Source organism: Pygocentrus nattereri, chromosome 30, assembly GCF_015220715.1.
Source record: "Pygocentrus nattereri isolate fPygNat1 chromosome 30, fPygNat1.pri, whole genome shotgun sequence".
Classification (NCBI taxonomy): Eukaryota; Metazoa; Chordata; class Actinopteri; order Characiformes; family Serrasalmidae; genus Pygocentrus; species Pygocentrus nattereri.
Window position 1 is genome coordinate 17333472 of NC_051240.1, and position 12608 is coordinate 17346079.

Consider the following 12608-nt stretch of genomic DNA (forward strand, 5'->3'; position numbering starts at 1 on the left):
TTCTCACTACTAAAGAGGGCAAAATATACACTATACTTCCAAAAGTTTTCACCCCCTCATCCAAATCACTGAATTCAGGTGTTCCAGTCACTTCCATGGCCACAGGTGTATAAAGCCGAGCCCCTAGGCCTGCAGACTGCTTCTACAGACATTAGTGAAAGAATGGGTCGCTCTCAGGAGCTCAGTGAATTCCAGCGTGGTGCAGTGATCGGACGCCACCTGTGCAGCAAGTCCAGTCGTGAAAATTCCTCACTACTAAATATTCCACAGCCAACTGTCAGTGGGATTATAACAAAGTGGAAGCATTTGGGAACGACAGCAACTCAGCCACGAAGTGGTCGGCCAAGTAAAATGACAGAGTGGGGTCAGCGGATGCTGAGGGGCATAGTGCGCAGAGGTCACCGACTTTCTGCAGAGTCAATCACTACAGACCTCCAAACTTCATGTGGCCTTCAGATCAGCTCAAGAACAGCGTAGAGAGCTTCATGGAATGGGTTTCCATGGCCATGGGGGGATCATGGTGTGGGGGTGTTTTTCAGGAGTTGGGCTCGGCCCCTTAGTTCCAGTGGAAGGACCTCTTAAAGCTTCAGCACCAAGAGATTTTGGACAATTTCATGCTCCCAACTTTGTGGGAACAGTCCTGACCTCAACCCCATAGAACCCCTTTGGGATGAATTAGAGCGGAGACTGTGAGCCAGACCTTCTCGTCCAACATCAGTGTCTGACCTCACAAATGTGCTTCTGGAAGAACGGTCAGAAATTCCCATAAACACAGTTCTAAGCCTCGTGGAAAGCTTTCCAGAAGAGTTGAAGGTGTTATAGCTGCAAAGGGTGGGCCAACATCATATTAAACCCTATGGGTTAAGAATGGGATCTCACTCAAGCTCATACGTGTGTGAAGCCAGACGAGCGAATACTTTTGGAAATAGTGTATATTTTGATTGTTTTTGCCATTTAAAACCACACAGAAATCATAAAAAAACAATCCAAGAGAAATGTAGGGCATGCCTTTAAAAAGCTTCTCTGAAGATGCTTAAATTCCTTAAAAACCCCAACAACAAAGTGACTGCATGCTATTTTAGGCTTCAGATTCATTTTTTTCCCCAAAAGCCGATCTTGCATTTCTGGGAATTTCAGCCAGATACTGATACCCATCGGTCTCCATTTTTTAATGCTTCCTTTTTAAGAAATGATTTGTAAAGCTTACCTTCATGACAGGCCGTGCTCGTTTCTCAAACAGACCGGAGGGAAAGAGGTACGCTATGCTCCTCTGCAAAAACAAACACACAGATTCAACATGATTGAAAATACGTTATTACCTCCAACCCTAAAATGAGAAACTATGTAGAAACAAGTGTTAATAAAATTGCCTTTTAGATGTCTGTATGAATTGTGACAAATAATACACAATGGGTTATTTATGAACACATTGGGGGGAAAAAAAAGAAATGAAAAAGGTGAAAGAGAGGGGGGTGAAGTGAGATGACAGCAGATGCACTGGAAAAGGACACGCAGCCATGTATCACGCTGTCAAAATTGGAGAACGAGGGTGTGTGGAAGAAAGAAGAGAGCAAGAAAAAGAAGCGAGCGAGAGAGAGAGAGCGAGAGAGCAAGAGAGCGAGAGAGCGAGAGAGAGAGCGCGAGAGAGAGCGCGCGAGAGAGAGAGCGCGAGAGAGAGAGAGAGAGCGAGAGAGAGAGCGAGAGAGAGAGCGAGAGAGAGAGCGAGGCAGAACGCAGTGGCAGATGAAGGCAGCACCTGTTAATTCCCTGAAAGGCAATATGGCACAACTCCCTGAGGGAGGTATAGCCTCTTCATACCACTCCACAGAGCTCCAGTGACTAAACTTCATCCGAGGCCGGCGATATAAGAACACGTACACCTACAGCACCATCCACCTCTTCGAACTTTGTTGAGAAACTTGACTGCAGAGAAGCTGTGAAGGACGCTGACCGTCTGCTGTGACAAGGGCAAGACTGCTAATGAAAACCAAATACGGTCCAAATCAGAGGCCACGTCAGCTAACGCCATACAAACGGCTCCATTCCTGTTCGGTAGACGGATAAGAGCTGTTGGAAATACGACCACGACAGGTTCAGCAGTGTCACTCTGAATGCTGGGAACTATAAGTAGGAAGCAGGCGTCGGCGACTGCGTGATGGCTGACGGAATCAGATATCGGCAATTATTGACAATTCGGTGAGGTTTCATAGGTGATGGCAACGAGAACTGACGGAGAATTAGAGACTCCCAAATCGATTCTAAACAGTTTGCTGAATAATCTAGAAATGTAACTCCACACTGGTCTGAGCTGCTGCTCTGTACAGCTCAAGTGTCCGATGACGTTAAAAATTCAGAAAATATAACACCATGTTTTCCCACACACACACACACACACACACACACACACACACACACACACACACACACACACACACACACACACACACGTCAAAAGAGAACCTTGTCTCTCCATTTTTGTCGTTTCTCAGTTTTCGACAGAATCTGAAAATCCCTGTTGTCCTTCACATTGTGTGTAAATTTCAGAACATCTTGGGGAAAATGTCTGGTTCCACTGACTTACATTAAAAGTCTTCTTCTTCTTTCGGCTGCTTTTCGGGTCGCCACAGCGGATCATCTGCCTCCATCTTGCCCTATCCACTGCCTCCTCTACTTTCACACCAACCATCTCCATGTCCACCTTCACTACATCCATAAACCTTCTCTGAGGTCTACCTCTTCTCCTTCTACCCGGCAGCTCCATCTCCAACATTCTTTGCCCAATATATCCACTATTCCTCCTCAACACATGCCCAAACCATCTCAACCTGGCCTCTCTGGCTTTATCTCCAAACTGCTCCACCTTCACTGTCCCTCTGATCTGCTCATTTCTAATCTTGTCCAGCCTGGTCACTCCCAACGAAAATCTCAGCATCTTCATCTCTGCCACCTCCAGCTCAGCCTCCTGTCTTTTAGACAGAGCCACAGTCTCCAAACCATCATCATAGCAGGACACACTACATTAAAAGTACAGTAGGTTTTTTCCTTCTCCTGTAAAGTTACCAGTTTGGAGACAAGGATTTCCTCCTACAGCAGCAATGTACACTCACCGGCCACTTTATTAGGTTCAATTGCTTGTTAACACAAATAGCTAATCAGCCAATCACACGGCCACAGCTCAGTGCATTTAGGCATGTAGAGGTGGTCAAGACAACGTGCTGAAGTGCAGACCGATCATCAGAACGGGGGAGAAAGGGGATTTAAGGGGCTTTGAACGTGGCGTGGTTGTTGGTGCCAGACGGGCTGGTCTGAGTATTTCAGAAACTGCTGATCTGCTGGGATTTTCACGCACAACCATCTCTAGGGTTTACAGAGAACGGTCCGAAAAAGAGGAAATATCCAGTGAGCGGTCAGTTGTGTGGACGAAAACGCCTCGTTGATGTGAGAGGTCAGAGGAGAATGGGCAGACTGGTTCCAGATGATAGAAAGACAACAAGAACTCAAATAACCAACCAGAATCGCTGAGGAACGTTTCCAACACCTTGTTGAAAGTCTGACAAGAATTAAGTCAGTTCTGAAGACAAAAGGGGGTCCAACCTTTTACTAGCAAGTACCTAATAAAGTGGCCAGTGAGTGTGTGTGTGTGTGTGTGTGTGTATATATATATATATATATATATATATATATATATATATATATATATATATATATATATATATATATATATATATATATATATATATATATATATATATACACACACATACATACACACACACACTCACACACCTCATGTCTGAACCACTGCTTTTACCATACTTTTATATCTGCTCAATGTGGAGTGGTACATGCAGAAAAACTAGTTCACCACTTTCAACACTACATTTAAAACTCAGACACAGACTAGTAGCAAACAAAATAACTACATCTGCACCACAGACACTGCGACCCCTGGTTCCCATCACCACCACTATAAAGAAGGCGGCAAGCTTCACTGCAACTAACCATTTCAAATCCAACCCCTCTGAATGACTTCGTTTGCATCTGAATGACTGAATTATGCAGCAATTCGGAAGAATCAGCAGAATTCCCAATTAAATACATCAGCCAATACTGATACCAACTCAATATTTCTCCTTTAAGAACTACCAAGCTTTAAAAGCAGCCATTCTTAATTGAAACACTTCACTTAAGCATCATGTTCTCACTACTTAAACACTCGACTAATCTACAGGAACGAATACACAGCTAACGACATCACATCACCCAAGGTGAGCGTGCGCCATTTCAGGCTACACTTGTTACAATAATGGATCTTATTCATTCTTATCCTGCCTCCGATATCTAATCCAGCATTTTCTGCTGATATCAGCCCAACAGCGGCATCGGATCGGTGCCTCCTCGAGAACCTTCGTTTCGCTATGTAAAGGCATCAGTGGAGGTTTCATCACAGCCATCGCTGGTCTTGGCATCGAGCTCCAAGATCTCTGAACCCACCTGATGAGGGGACGCGGGCGTGCGTATGTGTGTGACAGCGTAGAGAAGGCAGGTGAAGCTTGCCGTCTTCATTAATTACTTCCTGCTGGCAGCGCTGGCCGTGCAGCTGTTTCACACCTTCCCCGCTTTCGCAGGAACATCATGTCGGCTGAAGCGGCTGGCGGCGAGGTGGGCGCCAGCGCCAGTTCAGACGCCCATCCGCTGCCCGCTCACTGCCCCCCAGTCCGAACCATTTTCCGCTTGCGGACCCCCACTCATCTGGCAGAGGCACGGCCAGCGTCACTCCCTCTTAGCCACGCTCACGCTGAGCGCTCCATTCATTAACGACGTGGGAGGTTTGGGGATAAACATCAAAGTGCTGCAAATTGGGCCAAATTTGGTGGGATGAATCAATTACAGACGAAGCTTCGAAAGGAACGGACTGGGCATGAAAGTTCTGTTGAACAGTCCGTTGCCCGTGGGAGAGGGTCTGAACAGTCTTACCAAAAGAAATTCGGCAATTTCGACCCACCGTTAACAGAGAACCGCGTAAAGAGAATCCTTTTATGGTGGAACAACATTTTCTCCGCAATATTAGCTACTAGAGGTAGAACTGGGCAGCAGTACAGTAATCAGATATACTACAATAGTTAAAAATAAAACGGTACTTAAAAATTACGTCGCGTCATTTTTATTCCACGTCCAAATAAACACAGGCCAAGCACTTTGATTTTTGTAGCACTGATAGAAAAAGGGAAAAGAAAAAAAATACAATGGGAAAAACTAAGCATGACAGCGGCTCAGTGACCGCTAAGAGCTGCACACACCACAGAATACGCTCACTTTCAGCTTTCAGTCAAACACCAGTCACTCAACTTCGAGATATCCTCTACACGGGTGTTCGTCAGTTAGCCGAAACCAAACGAGTGCTGCGTGGCACGATGAGCGGAACTAACTGGAGTCCCACGCGTCTCTACTAGCTGCAGCACTGTTTAACATTAACATATCAGCTACACACTACAGCAAAACTCGGACACCTTCTACAAAAACAGCTGATCTAAAAAGGGGTGCCCAAACTTTTGGTCTTGGGGGGCACGAGTGCAATATTTGTGGGCTGAGGGCCAAACACTTCACAGGTCCGGCCCGCGACGCGGTCCTATTCAGCCGGTGAAATAATTTGACTTTCCTGCTCGAATTGGCCTGTTTCACCCAGATATGCACTACAGTCCCCAGCATGCACTGCAACATGGCATGCCTTCTGACCCTCTGACCCGAGGGTGAGGGTAATCGACGGCATCCAGGCAATTGTAATAACGTAAACACTGCCTTTTGCTCTCGTTGTGATGTCCAATATGCGCGAAGAGAGAGAAAAGGTTCAGACAAACCGCACGAGGTGGAGACTGAACGCTGAACTGAACGCATTTTAATACACTCACATTTCTTCATCGCTATATAAATATCATGAACATCAGTCCTCGGTTCGAATCAAGCTGTGAGAAACGCGAGCGTTTGTTGTGTGTGTTCATGACGATAACGAGCATCGTTTTTTCCATTGTTCACAATCGCTGGAATCCGGGTTTTTCTGTTACCCCAACATCAACCTGTGGGCCGGCGGTTACACGAAAAGAAAGATAGTTCAACCAAAGTTTTTAAAAACTACGTAAAAGAATTCGTTTTTATTGAGAATTATTTTTGAATAGAATGTGTGAGTGTGTGTCTGTCTGTCTGCCCTGCGATGGACTGGCAACCTGTCTAGGGTGTGTCCTGCCTTCCACCCGATGACCACTAGGCTCCAGCACCACCCACACCCCCCCCAACCCCCTGCGACCCTGAGGGACAAGCAGCTTAGTAAATGTGTGTGTGTGTGTGTGTGTTTCTGAATAAGTATTCAGTGCCTATTTTGCTGTTGCAGTTTTGGCATATTCTGAATGAACTATAAGGCCCATTCGGGTTGCAGTGAAAGATAAAACTGAGATAAAAACCCATAAATTTATTCAATGAGGGCCCTTTTAGTGGCCGAGTTTGACCACCCCTGATTTAGTGCTATCAGAATGTTTGTGAGGATGTGGAAAAGCTGCATGATTTCAACAGTTTTAACCCTTCACGCGCATCCCAGTGACGGACAGACTCAAGTGATTTCTATCTCAAAGCCTTGCTTGACTCTTGGTAGGTCATGGATTTCGGTGCTTTATCGAGGTACATAAACTTGAACTTACGGCTGCTTTCCAACCCCTGCTTTTCACTGCATGTGTCTACAGCAGCAAACAAGTCCAGCCACCCAGGAGTTTCATCCTGTAAGAGCAGAACCAGGTCAGCAGTAATGAATCTTAAAATGAATAATGAAGCTGCAGTTTACTCAACACAGTTAACCGACTCAGTTCTGTTCCACTGAGTTTTGTCCATGATACTACAAGCAAGAGCCAAACACTGGCCTTCTCCCACACCTGGTGTCCAAACCTAGTTAGCCAAAGCCAACAAGTGCAAACCACAGCAATACAGGTGAAGAAAGGCTGGCGAGGAAGACGAACACAGACAGCCAAGAACTATGAAAAAGGGCATCTTACGTCTATGTCCTCCTGCGTGAACGTCTCTGGGTCTTCTCCCATGATGTTGGCCAAGTGCCGCTTGCCGATGTTGAACTCCTCAACCTGTTTCTTAATGTACTCCTCTGAGAACTTCTCCGGACCAGCCGCCGCCAGGTTCTTCCGCCACGCTGCCGAGGACACGCATATCTGCCTGCTGAGCAGCTGGAGAGGAAAAGCGAGAGAATAAATACATGCAGTAACCTACAAAAGTAAAGCAATATAACACTTAGGACAATTAATTTACATATTCAGATTTAATGGATCTAAAACAGGAACTTTACTCAATCACTAGATGCCGCCCTACCGTCCCCATGAGGCGAACTCTTCAGGACCTACAGATCCAGAAAGATGTGCTTTACAACTCATTTATTTCATTTAAAACTTTCCCAGACTTCTCAGGCCCTGTGCAAACACCCCTTCGCCAAGAAGCAAACAATCCACAAACACACAGCTCTTAACTAAATGTTCTACATGTCGCTGCTGTCGAAACAAAACCTCGTATCTCCAAAACGGGAATTTTACAGGAGAAGGAAAAAACACACTTTACTTTTAATGGAAGTCAATGGAACCAGAGTTTTTTCCCCAAGTCATTTTGGGTCGTTTCTTTTAGCGCAGTCAACATGAAATTTGCACACAATGTAAAGGGGAACCGTCATTTCCAAATTATGCCAAAAACTGAAAAACATCAAAACTGGAGATACAAGGTTTTCTACAGCAATATGCCTTTTCTTGTAGTTCAGTTCTTCCGCAGAGCTCCGCCTATTACATCTGTGAGGGTTTACGCACCAAAATCACTCGGAATTCACTTTTATATGAGCATTTTTCCAACGATGGATGGATTTCCAAAAGTATTCGGTCACCTGGCTTCACACACATGTGAACTTGAGTGTCATCCCATTCTTAATCCATAGGGCTTAATATGATGTCGGCCCACCCTTTGCAGCTATAGCAGGTTCAGCTCTTCTGGGAAGGCTTTCCACGAGGGTTAGGAGTGTTTATGGGAATTTCTGACCGTTCTTCCAGAAGAGCATGTGAGGTAAGACACTGATGTTGGACGAGAAGGCCTGGCTCACAGTCTCCGCTCTAATTCATCCCAAAGGTCAGGACTCTGTGCAGGCCAGTCAAGTTCTTCCACACCAAACTGGCTCATCCGTGTCTTTATATTAATTTCAGGTGAAAATCCTCCAACGTCTCTCTTGGTAAACCAGTCTTTGAATAGAATGTAACTAATTAGTGATGCTGAAGTCTATTAAAATTAGCAGGGGTGGGAATCTCTCGGCACCTCACGATTCGATTACGATCCAGAGGCTGCGATGCGATTATAAAAGGGTCACTGTGTCAGTAAAATCTTCGAAACGGGACGTGTGCAACAGAGCGCGACTGCAAGTCACGCAGCGACGATGTGTTAAATCTGCAACGAGAGACTGTCAAACACTAAAAAGCTGCGAAGATGAAGTCGCTTCTCTTTCGAATTTTCCCGCGCCACCTTAAATGGTGCCGCATGTACATTCGGCGCCTCAGTCAGAATTTAAGGTGGAACGGGAAAACTGGAATTTAAGGTGGAACTGGAGAATGAGAAGCAACTTCAGCCTCATAAAACAGCCGAACGTTGAGACATTTTACAAGAAACGATCTACTTTAGCGTAAGAGTTTTCCGGAGGAGATGTGAGGAACGCCGCTAGAGCTGAGTAAATCAGCGCTTATACAAGGACATTAACACATGGAGACTGTGTGGCTTATACTGGACATTAAACGTTGTGGCTCCCAGGTGGTTTGATTTTTGCTGAAAGGACAAAATGTCTCTTCTTAACATTTGGTTTGTGACTCCTGACCTAACCTGGCTTTAAATGCAGAGCCGGTCGGATTTCTCGCTCATCCAGTTCTGGTCTTGTTACGTGCTGCCGGACTGTCCGGCGCTGCACTTCCGCACTCCCAAGTTCCGCCTTTTGAGTTCAGTCAACATCACGTTATACAATAAATATTTAGAAAACCACGGCGGCGTGGTGGGTAGCGCTGTCGCCTCACAGCGAGGAGGGCCTGGCTTCGATTCCCGGGCCGGGTGACCAGGGTCCTCTCTGTGTGGAGTCTGCATGTTCTCCCCGTGTCTGTGTGGGTTTCCTCTGGGTTCTCCGGTTTCCTCCCACAGTCCAAAGACATGCAGTCAGGTCAACTGGACATGCTAAATTGCCCCTAGGTGTGAGTGACTGTCTGTGTCTGTCTGTCTGCCCTGCGATGGACTGGCGACCTGTCCAGGGTGTATCCTGCCTTCCGCCTGATGGCCGCTCCAGCATCACCCCCGCGCCCCCTCATGGAGATGTATGAATCGTTCACGTCTGCATCTAAGAACCGATTTTTTTCCACACACCTCAAAACTGGCTTTAAACTCAGGATCACAGATGAGCTCCTTTACTATGTTAATCTGTAGGCGTCTGTTCATAAACATAAACCAGCCCAAACTCATTTACTATAAAATGAAATGGTGTTTGTAGAAATTCAGAAAAAAGCCGCGTCAGTCTCGACTGCATATGTGGACATATTTCTATATTGAGCTCTATTTACACAAAGTTAGGTTAGTTCATCATTTATGTTGAACAGACTCTCCCAAAGTTTTACGCTGCTGCGCTGACGTTGAACCGCGTGCTGCACTGGGTCGGTATGACCAACAGGTCAAAACCAGCTCTAAACAAAGTGACCGCTGGGCCCTGATTGGTGCTCTGGCTTTGCGCTTCTTTCGTTTTGACATGTTACGTTTTTATACACACAGAAACCAAAAGGAACGACAGATTTCTCAAAATGTAGGAGGAAAAAGTCGGATATTAGACTCTGAAATGTAGTGGAGTGAAAGGAAAAAGTCACCCAGAACGGAGAAGCTTCAGTACAGATACACCAAAAATACTAAAGTACAGAAACTAATTACATTTACTCAGTTACTCAGATACTCAGATACTCAGTTACTCAGATACCCAGACACTCAGATACCCAGACACTCAGATACCCAGACACTCAGATACCCAGACACTCAGATACCCAGACACTCAGATACCCAGACACTCAGATACCCAGACACTCAGATACCCAGACACTCAGATACCCAGACACTCAGATACCCAGACACTCAGATACCCAGACACTCAGATACTCAGTTACTCAGTTACCCAGATACTGTCCACCACTGCTGGTTTCACCAGTTCAGTGAAGTAAACCGTCGTCTTGATCAGTTCTTCGGTACTTTATTGTCGGATTCTGAGCCTGAATGAGACACAGAACCGCGGCCGGGCCGCTGCAGCTCCGCTACGACCCGGGGACGTCATCACTACTCCGTCAGAACCGCAGAACAACAGAACAGCGGCGGCGGGTCAACCGAGACAAACAGCGCTCAGCAGAGCCGAGCAGAAGCGCGTGTACCTGTCTGCTTACCTGTCTGTCTGTCTGCGGTGGCCTCGGGACCGAAGTCCAGCTGGACTTTCCACATTTTACCAGAACCGCCCTCACCGCCCTGCACGCCGCCATGACGGCGCTCTGAGAGAGGAAACGCTCTTACGTCACGTCCGATGACAGACGAAGGCGTGACGCGCTATTTTACTGCACGCGCTATTTTACTGGTCTCCACGCAGCAGATTTCTATTATTTTTATAATAATAATATTTTGTTATTTTTATAGTAATTATTTTTATTCTATTATTCATGTTTGTTTTATTAAATTTATTAGAAAGTTTTTTTTTCGCCTTGAAAATCCAGTAAAAATGATAAAGTCCTCAAAACCGGCAATATAAGTTATTACATTTAGAAACATAATATAAAATATAAGATTCATACGTTATACGAGAGAGAAAGCCTTATATTTTGTATATAATGATAATAATAATAATAATAATAATAATAATAATACTTGTGTTTATCTATTTCATTTATTAGTAAAAATGTAAAAATTAAAAATATGAATAAAAAGTAAATCCTGCTGGACTGTAAATGGTATTTTACTATAAATAAGAGACAATATTTAATAATATGTAGTAGCATTAATAAAGTACTGTGGCAATGTTGTAAGCAGTTTTTCAGTTTTCGTACTGTTTTTTTTTTTAATAAAAAACTTTCGTACATTTAAAACTTTTCCACAAGAAACAAACATCTGTAAACATCTCTGAACTAAATGTCCATGTCCTGCGTATGCTTTTACCTGTCTCTCAGGTCTTTCGTGGAGCTCTGTGAGGGTTTATGCATCAAAATCTCTCATAATTCACTTTCACATGACCATTTCCAGCCTCTCTCCATCCCTTAGAAAAAACACAGGCTGCTTGTTAGAACACACACTGTATCTCCAAAAGTTTTCACTCCCCCCTCCAAATCACTGAATTCAGGTGTTCTAATCACTTCCACGGCCACAGGTGTATAAAGCCGAGCCCCTAGGCCTGCAGACTGCTTCTACAGACATTAGTGAAAGAATGGGTCGCTCTCAGGAGCTCAGTGAATTCCAGCGTGGTGCCGTGATCGGACGCCACCTGGGCAGCAAGTCCAGTCGTGAAATTTCCTCACTACTAAATATTCCACAGTCCAGTGTCAGTGGGATTATAACAAAGTGGAAGCGATTGGGAACGACAGCAACTCAGCCACGAAGTGGTCGGCCACGTAAAATGACACACACACACACACACACACACACACACACACACACACACACACACACACACACACACACACACAGAGTCATACCTGTAGACCTTACAATGGGCAAAGTATGAGTCTGAAGTTAAGGTGCTGAGTGCAGCAGCAGTTAAAGGGTGTATGGTGGCAGAGAAAGGGGTCAGTGGGGTAACAGTCAGATAAGTGGGGTGATAAGGCAGGTAAGTGGGGTGATAAGGCAGGTAAGTGGGGTGATAAGGCAGGTAAGTAAGATGCTAGAACAAGCACTGGTTTGAGACGGCAGTTCCAGAGGATGGGGTTGAACTTGATACTATATACCAGTATTTTTGAAGTGCAGTATGAAGCTGGAATATTGTTCATGCGTAATATTTTAACTGTTCAGAGAGAGATGGCTTGTGGGAAGAAGCTCCTGTGTAGCCTGGATGTCCTGATCCTCATCTGGCTGAAGCGCCAGCCTGAGGGAAGGAGCTGGAACAGGTGGTGTCTGGGGTGGGAGGGGTCTGTGGAGATCTTCTCTGCATGCCTCCTGGTTCTGGAGACAGGCAGTTCCAGCAATGTGGGCAACTTAACCCCAGTTGTCCTCTCTGCAGACCTGATGATGCTCTGCAGTCTGTGGAGGTCATGCGTGGTGGCTGAGCTGTCCCACACTGAGATGGACATGGTGACGACAGACTCCTGCATCTTCCCCAGCTGACACAGGAAGTGCATCCTCTGCTGAGGGGCATAGTGCGCAGAGGTCACCAACTTTCTGCAGAGTCAATCACTACAGACCTCCAAACTTCATGTGGCCTTCAGATCAGCTCAAGAACAGCGTAGAGAGCTTCATGGAATGGGTTTCCATGGCCGAGCAGCTGCATCCAAGCCTTACATCACAAAGCGCAATGCAAAGCGTGGAATGCAGTGGTGTAA

General features: G+C 45.6%; 1 protein-coding gene across 1 annotated transcript in view; it reads right to left on the bottom strand.

Moving 5' to 3' along the window:
* mrps9 (mitochondrial ribosomal protein S9) overlaps window positions 1-10608 on the bottom strand; it is a 33524-nt gene extending 22916 nt beyond the window's left edge. Inside the window, exons 1-3 of the mRNA XM_037536586.1 lie at window positions 10476-10608; window positions 7038-7220; window positions 1208-1270 (exon numbers count right to left, since the gene is read on the bottom strand). Coding sequence (XP_037392483.1) covers window positions 1208-1270; window positions 7038-7220; window positions 10476-10568 — 339 coding nt within the window. The 5' untranslated portion in view covers window positions 10569-10608. The remainder of the gene's footprint in view (window positions 1-1207; window positions 1271-7037; window positions 7221-10475) is intronic.
* Between the last annotated feature and the right edge of the window lie 2000 nt (window positions 10609-12608).